Source organism: Antennarius striatus, chromosome 18, assembly GCF_040054535.1.
Source record: "Antennarius striatus isolate MH-2024 chromosome 18, ASM4005453v1, whole genome shotgun sequence".
NCBI classification, from domain to species: domain Eukaryota; kingdom Metazoa; phylum Chordata; class Actinopteri; order Lophiiformes; family Antennariidae; genus Antennarius; species Antennarius striatus.
The window spans coordinates 8,044,856-8,065,784 of record NC_090793.1 but is presented as its reverse complement, the minus strand read 5'-3'; the positions used below and the strand labels follow the sequence as shown (position 1 = coordinate 8,065,784).

The 20,929-nt window shown below is 42.4% G+C and overlaps 1 protein-coding gene across 1 annotated transcript in view; it reads right to left on the bottom strand.

Annotated features, from left to right (window-relative positions):
- Nucleotides 1-20,929, bottom strand: part of ece2a (endothelin converting enzyme 2a) — a 51,862-nt gene that overhangs the window by 11,159 nt on the left and 19,774 nt on the right. The window contains exon 3 of the mRNA XM_068339781.1: nt 14,351-14,634. Within this exon, the coding sequence (XP_068195882.1) occupies nt 14,351-14,634 (284 nt within the window). The remainder of the gene's footprint in view (nt 1-14,350; nt 14,635-20,929) is intronic.

Genomic DNA, 20,929 nt, shown 5'->3' with positions numbered 1-20,929 from the left:
TGAACTCCTGCAAATCGGCTTGGAAAATGCTGAGGACCCCCTTCAAGGTCAAAGCAAACAGAATATATGGAATAGTGTCAACAACACAACATAATCTTGATATAGTTTGTAGTAGGACGTGTTACTGAATTCCAGAGGAGAGATCTAAATTTACGCCTTTATTTTCAATAAAACCCAAATGAAACAGACGCCATTTCCTGACTCAGGTTTATTTTGGGACACAACTGTGCTGTGGGGAAACCCTGAACTCTCCCATGAGTTTCTGCCTGAGAGACGTTCGACACTGATGATGCATCTGAAGCCTAAATACAGATGCAGGATTGTCAAACAACAACAACAACAAGAGTGATGAGTAAAGATGCTGCTGCTGCAGGATGATTTCTGCCATGAGTGTAGAAATGGATCAGTACCACAGTTTGTTACCGATGCCAATAAAGTTTCACCTCTGATAAATACAAACCAGATGGACCATTTGATTTAAAAAATATATATACATAAAAGTCAAGGCTGCCTATAAATAATAGCAGTAAGGAATTACGATTTGTTCATAGGGTCAAGTTGTTTTTAGGTGTTTGGGAAATGTCAAATTGAATTTTATCAGCAGCTTGTACGAAAAAGAAACATACGTGTCACTTTTGCTGTTAGTGTGATTTGTATTGACAGTAATGACAAACAACATCAACAGCGTTTTTCCCACAGCTAATCCCACAGGGACCGAACAAATCCCTCTGCACCAGCATGAAAGGCAGTAACGCTGCACATCACATCCTGACACAGCTCTTAAAATAAAACCCATCAATAGCTGACAAAGCGATGCCTCAGAAAATAAAACCTATTTTTATCTTCTTTGGCCAATCAGGGAATAAAACCTGCTTTTGTTCAGCCCGAACATCACGTCCAACTGAGCAGACACTCAGCAGTGGCCTTACTCGTATATAGTGCTGGTGAATGATTGCTATTATTTGGGAGCTATTTTTGTGGCAGCAGTCGATCCTGCAGGCAGAATATGCAGCTTGTACACGGCCACGAACTAGTTTGACTGGAGCGTTAGACAGTGGGCTGAAGCTCGCCCAACAAGGTCCTCAGTCGTCTAATAAGAAGAGCTGCTTCTTCTGCTAAAACACGGAGAAACGTTTCATGCTGGACAAGCTTTAGTGCTTCTCTTCTGCAGTTTTGATGTGGTTTGAGGAGAAGAATATGACTCACTTGTGTGAATTAGTCTGTTTAAGAAAACACGATGGTATTCAAATGCATACAAATCTAGTAACAGTGCATAGTAGCAGGATGGTATCGCCTCGGCAACAGGTATATCACTCAGTCATACTGTCTGCTTGACTATCACTACTTATCTGTCTGTCAGACTGAAGATTGAACGGATGCTTGATTTTTTTTTTTCCAAAGCATTTTGGGGAAAAAAACCTAAAGATTCAACGCACCCAGAGGCTGTTGTTTTTCATAATGAAGTTCAGCAGCAACAATCTGGCTACAAGCAGATGAGGATGCTCCCATCGGCAGCGTATTCCCCATTTTCATCCAGTGGAGGTCAGAACAAACTGACCGCATACGGTCGTTTGCAAGGGTTCAGTGTGCAGAGGAATTATTACTGCTCTGAAAAAAAACAAAAACACACACATGCAAATACAGTATATATATAAATATATATTTTTGTATGTATATATACATATATAAAATATATATTTTTTTTTGTTGTATATTTTTGTACATATATATACAGTATATATATCTCAAACTCCCATCCACCACCATCTTGCACACATGAACAGCTCTGTTGTTATCTCTTTCTTCCCGTCTATTTTTAAATTGCAGTGACACAAAAGCCAAGACCATTTATTTTTTGCCTTTTCTGTTGACTTGCATCATTTGGCAAGTGGTTCAGCTATTTCAAGCTCTAAGACAAGTCTTTGTACACAAAGCAGAGGAGGACATAACAAAGATTCCATAGGAGGAGAGAGAAGTACAGGGGCAGAGAGGAAACATGTCACGGCTCAGATTCAGGACACATGTATGTTCTGACTTGTAAATCGGATATATTGATGGACACAAAACACAAATTTAGAATGATTTAAAGCTTAAACCCCGGCATGCTCATATTTATTCACCAAGCTCTCTTTAATATATTTAGTTTGTTTAGATTTGAATATCTATTTATTCTCTATCAGAGCAAATTTGACTTGCAGGGATGTATATACGGCACTATATTATAGATTCTACAGCACAAAAGGTTACGAAAAAAACCACTTCAATTTTTGTAAGCAGCAGATGGACAAAACAAACTTTCCCTTACTGAAAACCTCTCACACGGAGATAGTGGGATGGGATGCACTGAGCACACTTAGTTGCCATGGCAACCTGTCGCTATGGAAACTAGGGCGGTGGAGATTTTGTTGCCGGAGAGGCAGAGGGAGGTGAGGACAGAAGGGATGAAGAGATGAAAAAAAAAACAAAAAAAAAAACAGGGGGAAAGGAAAGAAAAACACGACTGAGGAGAGAAAGTACGGTGGAAGCACCGACACAATCCGCCGGTCACCACAACCAATATGCAAGAATCACGCATGCATCTCCTGATCGAACCGGCTGCTTTTATTCTACCGCATTAAGAGTGGGAGTTTTTGGGGGAGATTCAAATGTTTCCAAATGAACATGACCCCCCACAACAGGAAAGAGCGGCGGGAGCTGCCTCGTGGACATTCATCTCACACGTCTGTTGGCCATGTACAGCAAACATTACATAACCACTGTGGTGGCTAATGGCTGGCACCACATCCAAACGGTTACATGTGTTCCCTGTAGGTTTTGCTCTTCCCATCGTTACGAGGATCGCTTTGACTTTTACACATTTTGACTCCTATTCATCCATTCCTGAAGGCAAACGGGTGTCAGGGAAGAGACTCTGCATCAGGCTTAGGTATCTGCTCCGTGTTGTGCTTCCATGTGCTAAATGTTTGAGGTCAGCAGAGGTGGAGAAACATAGATTCCCCGTCAGAAAATGACAAGTGTTTCTGCACGTCTTGATGTTTAAATCAGGTGTCCATTTACTTTTCCCAAATCACCTTTTTCAAGATGACAGCCAATGCATTTAAGTGGTCCAGTGTGCAGGATTCAGATGTAAAAATGGAAAAACATTTTCATAGTTATGGTTTTGTTGGAAGATTAGCAACTAAGATGCACATCAAGTCCCTCAGGAATCTTGGCCCATTCCTCACAGACTGAGACCTTCAGTCCTAGAAGATTCCTGGGTTCATGTGCTGTAACCACCATCTAGAAAAATCTAGATAGAATCTGGAGTTCCTTTCCACATCCTTATTGGCCACCAGAGAAGAGGGTGAGACAGGGTGTGTTCTAGTGGTTTGTAATTTGCAAACACAATAGATGATTGATGTCTCTAAATCCTCCGTGCTGGCGCGTTAACAACATCTTGGTTGTTACTAAGTAAGTAACTAGAAGGTACTTTCTGCTGACAGGTAAAGCCGAGCCTATCACACTCATTTGCAGAGTTCCGCATTACAGGCTGTTTCCCAGAAATTACAGACAGAAAACACTTCCAGTAATGTGTTGGTGTGCAAAGTCCGCCCTCTCCACATCTCTGTCTATCTCTCTAATCTCCCCCTCACTGAAGATGGGCTGCGGCACGCTGCCTCCGTCTGTTCAGCTGCCGTCACATAGAGAACCCTCGGAGCATGTTGTTTACCGCTGCCAGTGACAAACAATATGGGCACCATCATGAATACACACACATTATAATACAAAGTTTTTGCTATGTTTCGTGACAGGTAATTGTCAAAAAAGCAAAACAGCAACAACAGCTATTTTTATGAGAACAGTGTAACTGTGTCTGTAAGCCGCTGAGACGCTGCTGTGTTTGGGATGTTTCTGGTGTGTAACCCTAGTTAACAGCAGCATCAGTTTGAGACTGTAAACATAGCAAACTAGTGTTGTGCATGCATTTTTTTATATATTTTTTTACAAATATTGTTTATTCATTTGTTGCTATTCTTAGATTTTATCATCAGTTTTTGGTCTTATAATTTAAACATGGGCCAGTTAGCTTACATTCCAGAAGAGAAACCTAAACTAAAACACCCAATGTTTTTTATTTTTTATTTTTCAAGAAGGACAGTATATTATGGAAGCAACTGAAAAGTGCATGGGAAAAAAAACATTTTTCACTGCAGAAGTCAACAGACATGGAATGTGTTTAATACAGATTTACATTCTACACTCAGACGTTTACCCCTGGCTTCCTGGAGGGGTTATCAAACATTATCACATCCTGTGAAATGATCTTTTCAGGGTCACTGACATATCCTTTACTGTATAAACAACCCTCCTGTTCAAGCCATTGTAAATACCATATCAACCCCCATAAAGAACATTATCTCTCAAACCTTTCAATTGACTACTTTCTCACAATCCTCAGGTTAATGTACGGTGCATATGGTATCATTACTGGGTATGTAATAGAAATCCTTGAAGGGAACATTGTTATCAACAAAGATCCATTTTTATACATATATACTTATATGCTGATGATGTATTTGTGTGATACAATGTCATGATTTACCGTCCACAGCAGTAACTTATTTTGAGGACAAACGGTTCTCTTTAGATATGTAATTGCGTAAGGAACAAACATACAGCAGTAAGAGAAGCAAGAATTTAAAATGTGTGATTAAAACCACTTAAAACCCAAGTACATTTAATAGAAAATATATATTTACATTGCTTTTTATTTGCTAAGATGTGTTGAAGTGAGTAATGGTTTGACACTGGTCCGCGCTAACAGCCTGCTGACAGATGCCAGCAGTAACTGTTGTGGATGCCTAAGTCGCTGTCATGGAGTCACGCTTTTTCCAGCATGGGAGGTGTTGTTTAAAGGAACCCATGATTATCTGGAGGCTGTCAGGAAGCCGTTCCTCAGTCAATGGAAGTGGAAAGCAAAAAGATCTGCCTTCATGTCTGTAGGCGCAACACAGGAGGACACGTTTGTACGTCTGTCTGTGTGTCATTGCTTTTATATACGTGTTTGTGTGTGGGTGTGTGTGTGTGTGTGTGTCTTTAGCAGTAGTGACCAGCTGTTCATCACCGCCGGATGCTGCACATCTGGCGGCATTTGTAGCCTGGAGTTGAGGTTAGCGATGCAGCAAAGAAAAGCGGGATTGGAGAAAGACAAGGAACAAGAAAGGGAAAAGATTAACAGCAAAGGGGACGAAGCAAAAGCCTTGAAATGATGAAAAGATAACGGATTTAGCTCCATCAAAGGAGATCAAGACAATATATCCGAAGGGACACCTGAGAATGACCCCTGTTTGAGAGACAGGGAAAGAAACAGGAATGATCTGAACCAGCAGACAATCAACGATAAGCTCATTAAGCCAGAGGGCCAAGACCAAATCACTGGAAATCACTCTGTGTGAGCTTTTCCCGCACGGTTGGTCGACAACAATACGACGTCCTGTCTGACCTAGATCCAGCAGAGGTTGAGATAACGTGTCCGTGTATGACATTAGGCTCGATTGTCGTTGGAGCTGCTATGACAGAAACACATCACAACTGTATTCAGCAAAAAAAAGAAGTAATTTTAGAATAGAAATGTTGCTGACTAATGTCTGGTTTGATGGTGATAATGGGGAACACTGAAATATTCCCTTTCACTTCACAATATAGGACGTACTAAACTATTTAAATAAATTTAAAACATACCAAAAGAATATTCACGAGCATCAAATTAAAATAATTCTGGAACTCTTGAACAGAATCTGCATGAAAACAACTTCACAAAAAACTTTGCACCAAATCTCTGTTGAGAAAAGCAAAACTCTCGCATAACTACCAATCAGAGTCCACATGAGCGTTCCTCAGGGTCTCATAATTCTTCTTTCAGCAGAGCCAGAAAAACTCCCCATCCGACAAGTGAAGGGTGACGTGATCTGTTTGTACCTGCAGGAAACAGGTTTATTTCTGTCGAGACGGTCAAGCCTCAAGAGCCCAAATCAACACCTTTTAAAGCAACAAATAGCTGTTACCTTAGCTTTCTGCTCTTGTCCATTAGCTCAAAAGAGAGGAGGTCATTTTGTTTACTTGAGATGGAATCACCATTATGTTGTGTGGACCTCTGCCAACAGAGGAAAATCTCCCTCTTGCAAGTCCTTTGTGTGTTCGCAGTGGGACAGGAGTGTGGGAAGACAGAGGATCACAGGGATCAGCATCGACCCGGGCCGGCTTTCAGTGGACAGTGAAAGGTTTGAGCAGATGAGAAGGAGCAAAATTGAGTGTAGCAGAGGAGAGAAAGTGCAGGCTTGATTGATTTGCTGTGTGGAAGAGGGCTGTTTTCACAGTTGGCTGGGGCCTATCTATCCAGAAAAACCTCACACAGACACACAGTGGACGGGCGCAAAAAAACCCAAAAAAACCCAACAAGATGATGCTTCTCAAATATCGGATTTCCCAGATATGAAAATGTAAATCTAATATGCATCAAAAATAAATCCCAGTTTACACTTTAACCTTCTTAAATAAGTGAATCTGAAAGAAAAGCACTTCTATGAATATAATCCTGGATGTTTGTTTGAGTCTCTAATCCCTTAATGTTGACTACATGACAGAATACACTCTACACAGTGTGTAATTAGAGATGAATATGATGCTGATGACTGACGCGTCGACAGGAGGGAATTCAAAATGGACCCAGACTCTAAAACAGAAGTGATTCATTCAACAGGGGAACAAACAGACAAACACAACCCCCTCCCACCCCACCACCCCCCGACTTTGAAACGCCTTAATGAAAGAAAAGTGCCTGTATCGATTCTCCAGCATTCTAAGACTGTGATCGAAGAACAAAGGCAAAGATGGGGATGAAGGCAGATAGAAGGAGGAAGAGTACATCCTATCTAAAAAAAAAACCTCCCAGACACTGCAGTGACTGAGGAACAGTGCGCCAAATATGGACGGTCAATAAAAACTTCAAAACCAAATTGAATTTGGGCTTCCTGTGCACAAATAATGTGCACTACTATAATTTATACTTTTTTTTTGGGTAAAAACAATCTACAGTGTGTATGCAATGACCTTTATTTATTTATTTATTTTTTACATTTGTTATTTAGTGTTCAAATTTTTTTGTCTTACTACAATGTGAGGTTTTCTACCTGGTCTTGAGGTTTGTATAATCTGTAGGTGAGTCTTTTGCAGGTCAGTGTACTTTTTTGCTCCAATTTGGGTACGTAATACTCTCAACAATAATATATTCACAGGCCATGCATACAACAGCATTTTCAAACATTTTCGAGGCATCATTTGGAAAAGGATGCTTCGAGTTTTGCAAGAGCCTTGTGTTGTTTTTAAAGCTCCTTTAAGGTGTGCACAATTTTTCCACCCATCATCACCTTTTTTTTTTCTCATCATCTCATCTACGCTCACCTGGGTAAACAAAGGTACAAGAAAATCTGACGTCCAGTAAAAAACACTCATTGTGTTCCTGAGTGTTTGGCTTTCTCCTTTCACATTTCTGACCACACCTCTGCCGAGAAACTCTCTCTCTTTCTCCCTCATTATCCTCTCTCCCCGTCCCTCGCCTCTTGTCTTCCTCACCCTTCTCTCCTATATTCTCCATTTCCAATTAATCATCTTCGTCCTTTAGGCATCCTTTGTTTCCATAGGAACAGCTCTCTGTGGTCGATATCAGTCACCAAGGTAACGCTGGGCTCTGTGTGTTTGTGTGCATGTGTGAGAATGCACGTGAACGCTGCGATGTGTTTACTTGATGTGGGCTTGCCCCCCTCGCGGCGGTGCGGGTATGTTCAAACGCGTTTTTCACCGTTGTCTGTCAGGCAAATTAAAAGATTCATTTCCCTCATGCATACATTTAAAACAGATTTCATTTCATATCACATCATTCCAACAGGCTGCTGCAGTCTGGAGTTGAATCTCACATCGGTAAAATCACATTTCAAATCTCTCTCTCCTCACCACTACAACGTATTCACTGCAGATTATAATCTCCATCCTGTGAGAATAAAATCTGGAAACGCAATTTTCCTTGCAGTAACACGGCAATCAACAGATTAAAAGATCACGAACTACAGGATGGAGACACACTGCAACACAACACACACTCCATCTTTGATCCCCCATCCTCACTGCTCCACGCATGCGCAGCCAGAATCCCGATCGAGCCACGCTCCCTCGTCCTCACGTGTGTTCCACTGCTCTACTTTCGCTCTGCTGGAGCCGGAGAGGAGAGGGTTCATCAGGCCAGCCCCCGCATACGCCAACCACAGAGCACGGACTGCAGAAATATACACGGAGGCATGTAAACAGGGAAACATGCACAAAGACGACTGCAGGTGTACTAAGTCAAGCGTGCAGAAAGTGCAAAAGCGCACAGCAGCTTGGATCATGTAGGCACAAATACGTCAGCATGTATGGGTATAAATAAGATGTGGAAGGGAAAGACTCACGAGGCTTACAGATAAACACGACTAGGGTGATATAAAAATATTATTGGAAGAAGAGAAGATGTGATGCAATTAAAGTTTATTAAAACAATTACTACCCCGGCTTTCTGCACATCTGAACTTCTTCTGAGAGTTATAATTCAAATTATGCCATGCTGACACAACTAGTTTTAGAAAAATGTCATGTGACCTACATTTTCCCTTATTTCTAAAGTCCATCTCCAAAAGACATCCATAAATCAGTTAAGGAATCTCGTCATATCACCAGACCTTGCCTGATTGAACCTGATTTTTGAGTTACCTATTAAAAAGAATCCAGTGGTCATTGTCATACATCTTCCGTGTGTATAGTACTATTAGAAACTGCTCATATTGTATTGTGCATATAGTTTTATCTATTAGCTTATTAGCTAATTCCAAGGAAACATCATGTTTCCTGTTAACATCCTCCAAAGCATCATAGATTGTTTTCCTAGATGTCTTCTGATATAATCAAAATTATTATCTCTCCTTAATGATTCTTCTTGAGTCGACTAACTAACTTCAAAACTGATTAAGGATAAATTTAAATATTTGTTTTTATGAGAAGCCTAACTGCACTTATTCCAGCCTCTCTTTAACAAGAAGATGGGAGGGGGTGAGGCAGAAAGAGAGGATGCTGTTAAAGAAAGTGATAGATGGTAAAGTAGATTGGGTTAATCCATTTTGTTCGGGTACAAAATGATCAAACAGCAATGAAAACATGTTGACAATACAACGGACACACACGTGCATTTACACTAAGCACTACGATAAATATCACAATGAAAAATAGATCGAAAGCTTGCGTGTGTGTGTGTGTGTGTGCGTAACTGTTTTGCCATCTATGTGAGTGTGTTGTGTGTGTGTGTGTGTCCTGAGATGACTGTTCCCCTAGGGCCGACTTCCTGGCAGGCATCCAGTCTTCCCAGTAATGGAGCAAGGGAGAACTCTCCACAGCAGGAGTCAAGGACAACCAATCAATAGTCCTTCTTACACAGAGATCATGCAACGCCGCTGCGACAGACCTGCTGTACACGGCCTGAGTTCTGCACTTAACAACAGCTGCATAATGTCGGCACAGTGTGTGCTTTCAGATGGTGCGCTGGTTCTGCTTCAAGCAGAAGGCTGTTCAGGTGTAAAGCAACAGTGTCGCCACCTACTGGGACGCCATCTTTGATTTAGCTGCTAACTAGGACCAGCTGATTTAAAAAAACAACAACAAAAAACTGATATGTATTTTTTAAAGAAAGTCAAGTCAGTCAATTCAAATCAAAAGTCTAAGTGAAGTTTTAGGCTATTTATTAAACACTGAAGATGGACTCGGATGCCTTCATCATTTGCTCAGCATTCATTTTGTATTTATTTGAGCAGTACCGCTGGAAAAGGTTGGAGGTCAGGTAGCTGCAAATCAAGCAACACAGAACAAATGAAACTGGAAGCAACGAAGAAGAGAAAAAAAAAAAAAACAAGTTTAGAAATTCCGTATCTTCAGTCGTTGGTTATAAAACCAACATATTTTAAGAATGCATTTTAAAAATCAACATGTGTGACATGAAATTGGCTTCTAATTCCGCTCTGCTATGTCTTCCAGCTGTAGCTAAATCAACAGCATATTATTTCGTTTTGTTATGGGGAATAACGTATTCCTTAAGTGAATTCTTTTAAGAGAAACAAGCGATGACCCTGCAATGACCTGGCTTCTCATCAGGGGTGTTCCCCACCTCTCGCTCGGAGCTGGCTGGGATGGGATCCAGCAGAATCCTGACCCGAAATAAGGGATAAGCAGCTGAAGACGAGACGATTGCAATCATCTGCTGTTCAAGAAAAATAAATGAATGAATGAATGAATGAATTGAAAACATTTTATTTAACCCTCTATAAACTATATGACAATAAAAAAAGAAGAACTGTACTCATGTTAACAACACAAGCCTGCATTCATCAATCCACAAACACATTTACACACTGGTGGCAGAGGCTACGTTACCATGCTACCACCGGCTCACTTGGTGTGCTAAACATTCACACAGTTGTGCACAAACCAATGCTACACACATTATGAGCGGTTTGAGGTTCTGTATTGTGCTTAAGGCTCCAAAACGTAGACCATTAACCTTCAGATGAGTGGATGAGTCAGAGTTGCCAATATCTCTCCCATCTTAGCTGCTCGGCACTGACTCCCTGTAGTCCAGAGGAGGACTGAGTAACATTCTAGCATACAAAGCTTCATGATCAGACACCCACATACCAATTTAATAGCTCCTAGTACCCTATGACACACCTAGAACCTTAGAAGGATGAGGGGTTACTTGTGATCACTAAAGTTTCTAAAAGTAGAACAGCACCCAGTCTTCAGTTATCAGGCGCCTCTCCTGTAGATCCATCATCCAGCTGTTGTTCAGGAGGCAAATGTGTCTACATTCAAAGGAGTAGACCTTAAAGCATAAAGCTTATAATTAAAACTGGAGTGTTTACGGTGCATCCCATAATGCTTTTCGCTCATCTTTCCCATTCCTTCCCTACACAATCCATGACGCTAACAGGTCCTGGTTATTGACCACGGATATTATAATTATCTTCCTGCAGTGCACTGGCGTTGTGCCCAGAGTATACCCTGTATAACGCCCCAAGTCCGCTGGGATAGGCTTCAGTGACCCCGCGACCCAGGACAGCAGAAGTTGAATCTGAAGTTGAATCTGACTATTACTGGATTAGTTATTTTAGTAGTTATTATTCCTTGTAAATGTACTGTTGTTCCTGTACAGCTTCGTTGGGTCTCTGCAGCATAAACACAAAGGTCTGGACCGGTTCTTGGTGTGACCAGATAACCTTTACTGTGATTTGAAGTTGTGAAAAAAATTAAAATTAACTAGTTTTATGATAAAACTGAATGACCCCTTGGGTTCGTAAAATCCTTTTAAAGTCACCCAAAAAAAGCTGCTCATCATTTCAGAAAATCCTTCAGAGATCATTTTAAACTCTCACCTGTTTGGTTTGTCCTTCATCTGTGATACAAAATGACTTGACTTTAACTCAGAATATCTCGTCAACCACCTGTCTCTATGCAGTATTAAAATTCTGACACATTGCATCACCAGCAACCTTCAGCAGCCTTGAGGAGAAAGAAAAGCTTCAGGGCTGCTCATATTAAGATGACTCTGCACTTTGAGCACCAAGTGACGAAGGAAAAAAAAACCCCAACATCTCCGTGAGCATCCAAAAAACGCGTCCTGCAAAACCACAGGTTTACATTTATTCCTTTTAACAGGACAAGAAAAAAACATTTTTATATGACTAAAAACTAGCTCCTTGTAAGCCCCAACGTGACTCTTTACTTCTTTAAACAGGACTAAAGGTTAGCAATTAAAAGTGTTAGTCTGAGATGATATCCAACGAAAGAGTCTCCATAGCAACAGTAAGAGTGATTCACAGAGCATGTCAGGCTGTGAAATAAATTTCACACATCGGTGCACCGCGGCTTCTACTGTGAGATTTAGTTTGTGTGTGTTTGTGTATGTTAGCTGCAGAAATAAATCTGTGTTTGTTGTTGCACCTACTGTACCTTGACGCCGTGTGTGTGTCCTGATTTATAGGGCACGTGATCCGTTTGCATGCTGCAGATTTTTACTTTTGTGCGTTTTGATATGACAATACTGACACAGAGGTTTATGCCCCTTGATTTTTTTTGTTTTTTTTGTTGAACATCACCAGGAAATGTCTTTGCTTTTACCTCAGTGCCATTGCTTTTGATGGGAAACACTACAAATCCAGATTTAGATTACAGCGAGTTCCACCTTCCTCCCTCTCCTCTGCTACCTTCCCAATGGTTTCACACTTGCGCACAGCTCATTAGCTTTCTGTCAGTCTTGGTTTCTGTCTCCTGCTTCTTCCTTTTAAATTCACTTTTTCCTTTTTACCTCTTTTTTCCTTCTATTTTTAAATTTTATTTTGCATTTTGCATGAATTCAGCAAAAATGTCTTCAGTGATCTCCTTTTTTTTTTATCACTCAGGCCATTTTCTTGCTCTTTGAAGGCCGTCTCTCTCATTCTTTTGTGGTTTCCACCACCAGCTTTCTCATCTCTACTTGTCTGTCACAATTTCATTCTAATGTGAGAAACTGAAATAAGCTATGAACCCCCCCCCACACACACACACACACACACACACACACACACACACACACACAACACACATGCAAGGCACATGAATTGGAACTGTACCCACAAAAACACATAAGTACTGAGGACTATCGACTTGTCTGTGATTACACACTCACATTCGGCTGTGGCGGAGACACAACATGAACACAATCACACATCGACATCCTCACACAGCCCCGAGTGTGGAGCAGGTGACAGAAACTAAAGTGGAAACAAGAGGAAAAAACGCTGTGAAAGGCTGACGCGAGAAGAAGAGATGGTGCGAAGCGAAGCAGGTGATGACGAGCGAGAGGATCTCAGCTCTCTTACGGCGACGACTCTCAAACGAGACTGCTTCATGAGTTCAGCTTCACTTCTTCTGACAGGAAGTCAAATCCTCCCATCTGTCCCCCCAAACACACTGATCCTCCTCTCACACTCACATTCTCTCTGCTTGAGGAAAACAGCAGATTGTCTACTTTTCTGGTGAATATCCATGTGTGTGTGTGTTTACTGTCAGCACTGTCCTTAAAACTTCCCCCATTTAGCACAGTACAAGCGTTTGCTTACTTCTTGAGTCAAGCTTTTCCCTGGATTAAGGATGAGGAAAATATCCTTTGAATAATTCAATTAAAGGGCAGTTTTTTGCACCGTAGCTTAGAATACATTGATGTGATGCAAATCACTTTTTGAAGGGACAGATATTTAACCTCTGATGTCCAGCACAGTATTATACCAGTTAAAACTTAAATCACTAAATCAAATGAGCAACCGGCATTAAAACAAAGGCTACAACACATTGCACATAGAAAGCAATTTTTTTAGAGGGTGCAAAGTCATGATGGGGATGGTGTGAAGTCGTAAAATTCAAATTTGGTTTGCATGGATTGAAAAATGTCAAATGAGCAAGAAATTGGCAAACTGGGATTCTTAAGACATCAGTAACTTAAATATATTTGTAAATACAGAAGCATATTAAGTAGAACTAATGAATTGGTGTTAACTCCATGAATAAGTCCTACTTCTATCAATAGTGGTGTGCTCCTATCCTATATGTCAAGTGTGGTTAATGGCTAAAACATCATCGTGGACATAGTGACACAACGCTGATTAGCACTGAGGAAGAGGATGAAAGGTACTCAGAGAAATTCAAGTCACCTGAAGAACTGTTGAAAGTGCCACTAGTATGGATTTGTGGATAAAGTCATCATCAGGCAGTCGATATATAAAAGCCCTCGTGCCTGGTACAACGGGTAAAGCACGACTTCCTCTGGCCTCACATTGTCTGCACCTCGTTCACCATCTTTAGTGCTCCAGCATCCCGAGGGAGTGGATGAGATGTGTTTCAGATGAGACCGACCCAGAGGGTCCGGGAACCCACCTTAGTCCTTACAGTAAAATAAATAAAGTTGTGCACGTGGTGAAGCACTGGGAATGTGATTTAGGAAAAAAATTAGAGTTAAAATGAGGAGTATTTTGTGTTCTTTTTCTTTATGGAAATGTAAGATTTTGCTTTCATGTTGATTTGGCATCAGTTACTGTTTTATGACATTGGTGTCATCATCACATCTTAATCATGGAGAGAAAGAAAAAAGATCCGTAAAAAACATGTTCCGTTAAATTTTTCGTAAAACAAAGGAACTCTGAACTTGATGAAGCCCCAGATCTAAACTGAGCTACATTTCACCCTGACAGGGATTCAGTGCGGTTACCTCTGTGAGCGCCTTGTGAATGGTAGCGGCGGTCTGTGAGGACAGGTTCCATGGAGACTTCTCCTCCACCGTGATGGCGTCCAGCGTGCCCTTCTCGATGATGACGTCAAAAGAAGCGTCGGGGAAGGAGAGCTCCTGCATGTCCATCTCGTGCCAGGTCATACCAGGGCAGTCCTTGTGCCTGGCACTCATCGCGTGGATGCACACTGAGGAGTAGTCTATGTTGGTGATGGAACGGTAGCCGGCGCTGTACATGTCGCCGCTCATACTGCTGTTTCCACAACCTGAAGGAAAGGACAGAGATCTTTGAGGAAACGATTTTTCCTGTAATAGACATAAAGGCAGTTACGACTGGGATGACGCTCCTGTGATTGATGGGAAAGGAGATTCTCCTATAAGGGATCATAAAGAGGATATCGAGTTGAGATGATTGCCAAAACTCTGTCGCTAGCATCAAACTTCTTGTAGCTTCCCAACTGGGTGACCGATGGATTAAAAGCCAAGGAATGAAAAAAAGCAAAGGACAAAAGAAAAGTTAAGATGATGCAAGGCAAGATGAAAATAATCTACTGAATGCAGCATCTCACCTTTCGGATCAGATGACTCATAGATCTTATGGATGGAAGACGAGGAGTGGGAGGAGTGGTGAAGACAGGCTACAGAAAGAAGGATATTGAAGCAGTAGGAGGAGGACAGGAGGGAGTCAAATCCACTACCTTGATGCACATATTGTGTTTCAGTAAAAGTTAAAGAGAAGTACAGTAATAATATCCTGTACTGAAGTTTTTGTGTGTATGTGTGTGTGTGTGTGTGTGTGTGTGTGCGCGCGCGCGCACCAGAGAGGAGGGTAGGAAGTGTGACAGGTGAAGTTGTGATTTCCGACAGCTCGTTGGCATCGGCACCTCTGCTGCAAACACATGGCAGCTCCTTGTTATCACCTTACTGCTTTGACTAATTACCATCCTGCAAAAGATTCATATGCAAGAATGCGTGTCAGACAGTTGTTGCCCTCATGCACGAAAACAACACATTAATAATCGCTTGCACGCCGGGGATAAGCTTCCATTGACACATACGTACGTAGAACTGAAAAGGCAAAAGAGGAGCTACATGAGTGGATAGAGCGACAGGTCCACAGACGCGTAAAGAGTTTGTTTGTTGGGTGAACCTGAGGTCTATCTTTGTGATGTTGGCTTAAAAAACAAGGAAATAAGTCGGCAGCGCTCAGTTGAATGTTTTCTTGATAGGTTGCGAGAACCCTGACGTACATTTCTTAATATGAGAAGCGTATGTCAGGGTTCAACTGGATCAACTGGTTGTTTTACATCACTTTAACCTTAGATTACCTGATTGGGGAAAATACATTTTGCACAGAGGAGGAAGCAACTTGACAAATAAGATTTATCTACCAGGAACAGTGATGAGTCTTTGAATCCAGAAACAGGATTTACTGGAACAGGTCCACACCGATGATGGTAAAATAAATGTGTTTCTAGAATTGTAGATCATTCAAAACCCCATTATTATTATAAACCCCAGAATGACAGTCGATTATTTTCTAGCCCTATGTGTTATCATCCTGTCATTACACATTTGGCTCCACCAGCTTTATGTTATCACCACAACATAAATGTTCAGATGTATTTATATGGAAAATATCTGATATTTTTGCATCACAGTGTTTGAATTACTGTATTCTCTTGCCTGCGTCTTCAGAGTTCTGTTGAATCTAGCTGCCTGCAAACAAACTGACAAGCGGACACGGGTGGGGACATAACACCCAATATAACTTTTCACTCCAGCTATTTCCCTTCAGAATTAAACTGAGGTTTTATTGGCCTGATTAATGTCCAGATTCGGTGCTCTCTGGAGTGGATTCATGCCCTCTTGCACTGCGCTCTCCAATCCCCAAGCATGCCAGACATTGTTTCCAAAGGGTTCCCCCTGCTGACATTGCTATGTGTGTGTGTGCATGTGTGTGTTTTCTTTTTCCATGCACTCAGCTCTTGAGGACAGCGTGTCACATGATGAATCATTCCTAGGTGTTGTCGTGACAGTTATAGTTGCCAGGCTGCCGCCAAAGGGCACCATCCTCATTTTAGGTATCCCGCATCGGACGGCGGCCCCTCGCAACCTCTGACCTTTATACAGACACACATGCTCCTCCTATTGGACAGGTGCACCACACATATGTAGCACATGTGTTTATTTGATGAAAGTTTATTCAAGAGAACTTTCCAGGCCAAACCTGAAGTGTTTTTTTTTTCTTCCACCAGCTTCACAAGAAGGTAAAAAAAAAAAAAGCCAGAGAACACATCCTAACTGGATTATCCAGTGCAGCAGAGAGGGAAACTAAAGTTAGAGGTCCCATATCACCTCATGGTGTGTGTGTGTGTGTGTGTGTGTGTGTGTGTGTGTGTGTGTGTGTGTGTGTGTGTGTGTGTGTGTGTGTGTGTGTGTGTGTGTGTAAGCACACGGTTTGTGATGGAAAATTTGAGTCCCGGTCATCATACCACTCATAACAAGTCTGTGAAAACAAACTGTGGTCTACATCCGCCTGGGACGTGTAAACTGTTTGTTACTTCAAGCATTTTGTTCGTCATGTTTGCCTCCTTGTGTTCATTTGTACATGAAGTTCCACACAAAGGCTTTATTCAAAAATAGGAGAAGACATAAACCAGCTGTAAGAGCAGAGGGGAATATTTTCCAAACATGGAGGCAGCCTCTTCTTGAGGACTAGAAGATACTCGGAGGAGTGAAGGTACAGTATCTGGTTGCGTGACCTCAAGACCCCTTTGATAATCAAGAAACAGCTCGACACATGACCCTCAGCTGCAGAGAAACACACGTTAATCAAAAAGCATAACAAACATGTTCTGAGCAGTAAAAACACGGTGCGGCGCCTCTATTTTCACAAAGAAGAACGCTGCAATACAAATCACGACATGCCACAAAATATCTTGGCTGCAGATTTGACCTTTGGGCTCTCAGATGACCCCCACCCCCAACCACATAAACCGTCCATGTTTGGTCAGATGGCGGAGGGTGGGGGGAAACCCTTCTCGTGAGTCACTGGTGTGAAATATCAAAGCTGCTATCTCTGAGACGAGTTGATTGCGGCAGTGGAAACTCCATGATGTCAGAGGCATGCTGGGTATTCATTCTCTTCCCAGACTGCTTTAGACACATTAAGGACGGGAGGCTTCAGCCGGTACCGATGACAGGTGATGTGCTCCAGTAACAAACACTGACCCCGACTGCTTCCACACACCCTGCAGGCTCCAGATAAACCGATCCGAGGCAACACTTTGGTTAAACTTCAGCTTTTTCACATTCCATTCATTTGTTTTTCCATGTGATTGTGTGTGTGCATGCATTTAAAATCCAATAGAACAGTCACTGGCGTCGCACCCGGGGTTTACCCCGTCTCACACCCTAAGTCAGCTGGGATAGGCTCCAGCCACAGCATATAAGACGGTGATAAAATGAATGAATGGATGAATGAACTCTCATTAACAACTTCAAATATGGCCCAGAAGTCCTCAAAATACACTGTTAAGGATAACCACACCCATTTCTTGAAGTGGGCGTGGCTTGAGCTTGCCAGTGCTCCCCTTAAGTTTAAGTGTAGGCAGAGTCAATTCTGGATGAGGTGCAAAGTCTACTATGATGTCACGGTTGGTCTCAAATCTGAAAAGTAAGCTTCACAGGAAGTATCTTCTGATTGGAGGAAACAAACCAGAGACAGGATGCTTTTTACCCTCATGTCTTTTATTCTCAACCATGAATAAGAGTGTTTTCATACTAAAGGACTAGGTGGTTACATTTTGGTGAATGTTTAGTGCTTGGGTTTGTGCTGGTTCATGTATGGCCACGGTGAGAGTCTAGGATTAGGATTAAGATTACATATTGCCTAAACTGATTTGAAGATGCAAATTTGAATTTTTTTTTTAATGCATGCAGATGAAATTGTGATGATTGAGCAGATTTGCGTGCAGCACGTGATGAAGTTGGTCGTGTAATGTGAGAGGAAGTTTGTGTGTGTGTGTGTGTGTGTGTGTGTGTGTGTGTGTGTGTGTGTGTGTGTGTGTGTGTGTGTGTGTGTGTGTGTGTGTGTGTGTGTGTGTGTGTGTGTGTGTGTGTGTGTGCATGGACCATGACGATGATGAGAGCAGACAGTGTCATTCTGGGCCTTGTTTAAACCAATTATCTCCTATTGTCTTCTCTCTAGGTTGTCGGTCGTCAAACTATTAATCAAGCATTATCTTTCATATGATAAGCACTTGATAACATTTACATGCAGTCACAAACACACACACACACACACACACACACGTGCCATTAATTTACTTGTTTAAAAACATATCTGATGACAATGCATGTGACTATCAGGCAAAGAAATCCCACCGACAAATTGCACAAATTTCTACGGGTGGAAATTGGGGTGAAAAAAAATGGAGATGACCAATGGTTTTTTGCCTTTCCTGCCACTTTAAAATGAAAGTGAAAAGCTAGGGCAAAACAAGTGTGAAAACGAGGGAGATGACAGAGAAAAGGAGGAAGGGAACAAGCGAAGAAGAGGAGGAAGAGAGGTGTGACCACACAGCCATGCTAGCGTGAAGCTGAGGATCTCGCTCGATAGGCGCTGAACGGTGTCCTCTCATTCCTGTGTCTTTATATCACGCACATCGCTGGCTAAACATTCGCAGAGACGAAACGAAATTTCAGTCCATCTGAACACAACCTCGCACTTGCTTTCGCCCCACACGTAGATATTTCTTTGCTTCCATCTTCAAGCGGTTTCAGATGCACCTCAGGAGTGGCATCGGCGGATAAAGTTCTCTCAATAGCTCGTCTTCTCCGGACGATTCCTCCTCACAAGTCTTCCCTCCACTCACAAAGCGAGCCGCTTACATAACGGTGGTAAAGAGATGATTAGTGTCTGAATAATTGAACGTGTGCTGTGACTGTTGATGGGAGTGTGAGCATATGTGTGTGCTGGGATGAGTGACGGGGGACATTTGGAAGGTGTCCCATCGGAAGAATAAGCCTCTCTCCGCTGTGGCGCGGAGCGTAAAGCATCTCTCAGATCCGAGGCCGTCGAATAACACCTCGTGAATGGCAGCGAGAGGAGACGGCCATGTTTTTTTTGCTCTTTAGCCAAACATCCAGACTGTCGTTACCTACACGTTTCAGAGTAACTGTGCTTATAATGTCTCCTCTTGCTCAGTAACAATAGTTTTGGCCATTACTTGTACAACCTGACGTTGTGTCGTCTTTTCCCTACAGAGTAAATATCTATACTATCACAGCCTTTGTCAGGTCAGACGTAATGAGTTCCAGTGAGGTAGAGAAGCTCATCGGAGGCTGTTTGTTTGCACAGTTGCCTTAACAGCTGTGTCTGTCAACAGACCCCCCCCACCCCACCCCAAACACACACACACACACACACACACACACACACTCCCCTTGATATTCGATACAGGCGTGCTGAGTAAGATGCACAGCTACCAATATTTACTTTTCCATAAATCCGCTCGACCAAACACAAACTGTCCTCTTTGACTGACGAGCGTTTCAAGGAGGAGGGTCGTGATTCGGCGAAGTCACCGCAAGGCTAATCACGCTAACGGGTGTCAAGGATTGCATGTGGACATGACGGTCAGCCCCATCCAATGAGGACTCATCCAGTCATGTGCAGAAAATGTGTGGAGGTTTCTCCAGGTATTTTAATTTCAAATGAGCACGAGGCAGATGTTAGAATGACTGCTCACCGCCTGGAAGACCTTCAGCCTCACCTTCTCTCCTGCATCTGTGTGTGTGTGTGTGTGTGTGTGTGTGTGTGTGTGTGTGTGTGTGTGTGTGTGTGTGTGTGTGTGTGTGTGTGTGTGTTAGGTTATCATTTAAAATGGAGTTATTTGGAAAGATGTCAGCGTCCCACTGTGTGTGGCGTTGGTGGTTAGCCCCACACATGCTGTGACAGAGAACACACATCCACAAATGCGTACACATGCGCGCTCGCACACACACACACACACACACACACACACACACACACACACACACACACACACACACACACACACACACACACACACTTGTGTAGAAGAGGAAAAGAAGGGAACAGCAGTATGAATATTTTCAATTAACCACCTGCCAGGAACACGTCTGTGGTAAAATTAGATGTCCGAAACAACACAGGTAGCCTTGAGATTTCAAGCACACGCACTCAATGTGAGCCTTAATACACACACACACACACACACACACACACACACACACACACACACACACACACACACATAAACATAACACACACGCTAACACGAAGGCACAAACTTGGCTGGTTAATTTTCTGCCTGGTTGGCAGACAAGTTTGTCAGTTCAAGGTGTCTGCGTCTGGATGTGAATGGATGTGTTGCCTGACCTTGGTGTGATTATTCCGTACGGATCAGGTTTTACAGATGAGACCGCCGGAGCTGTAAGGCTGACAAAGCATATGGATCCCCGCAGGAGACGCAGCACGTCTCTCCCCCGTGGGGTAGTAGTCCTGTGGTATTTTATCTGGTGCAGGCTCCT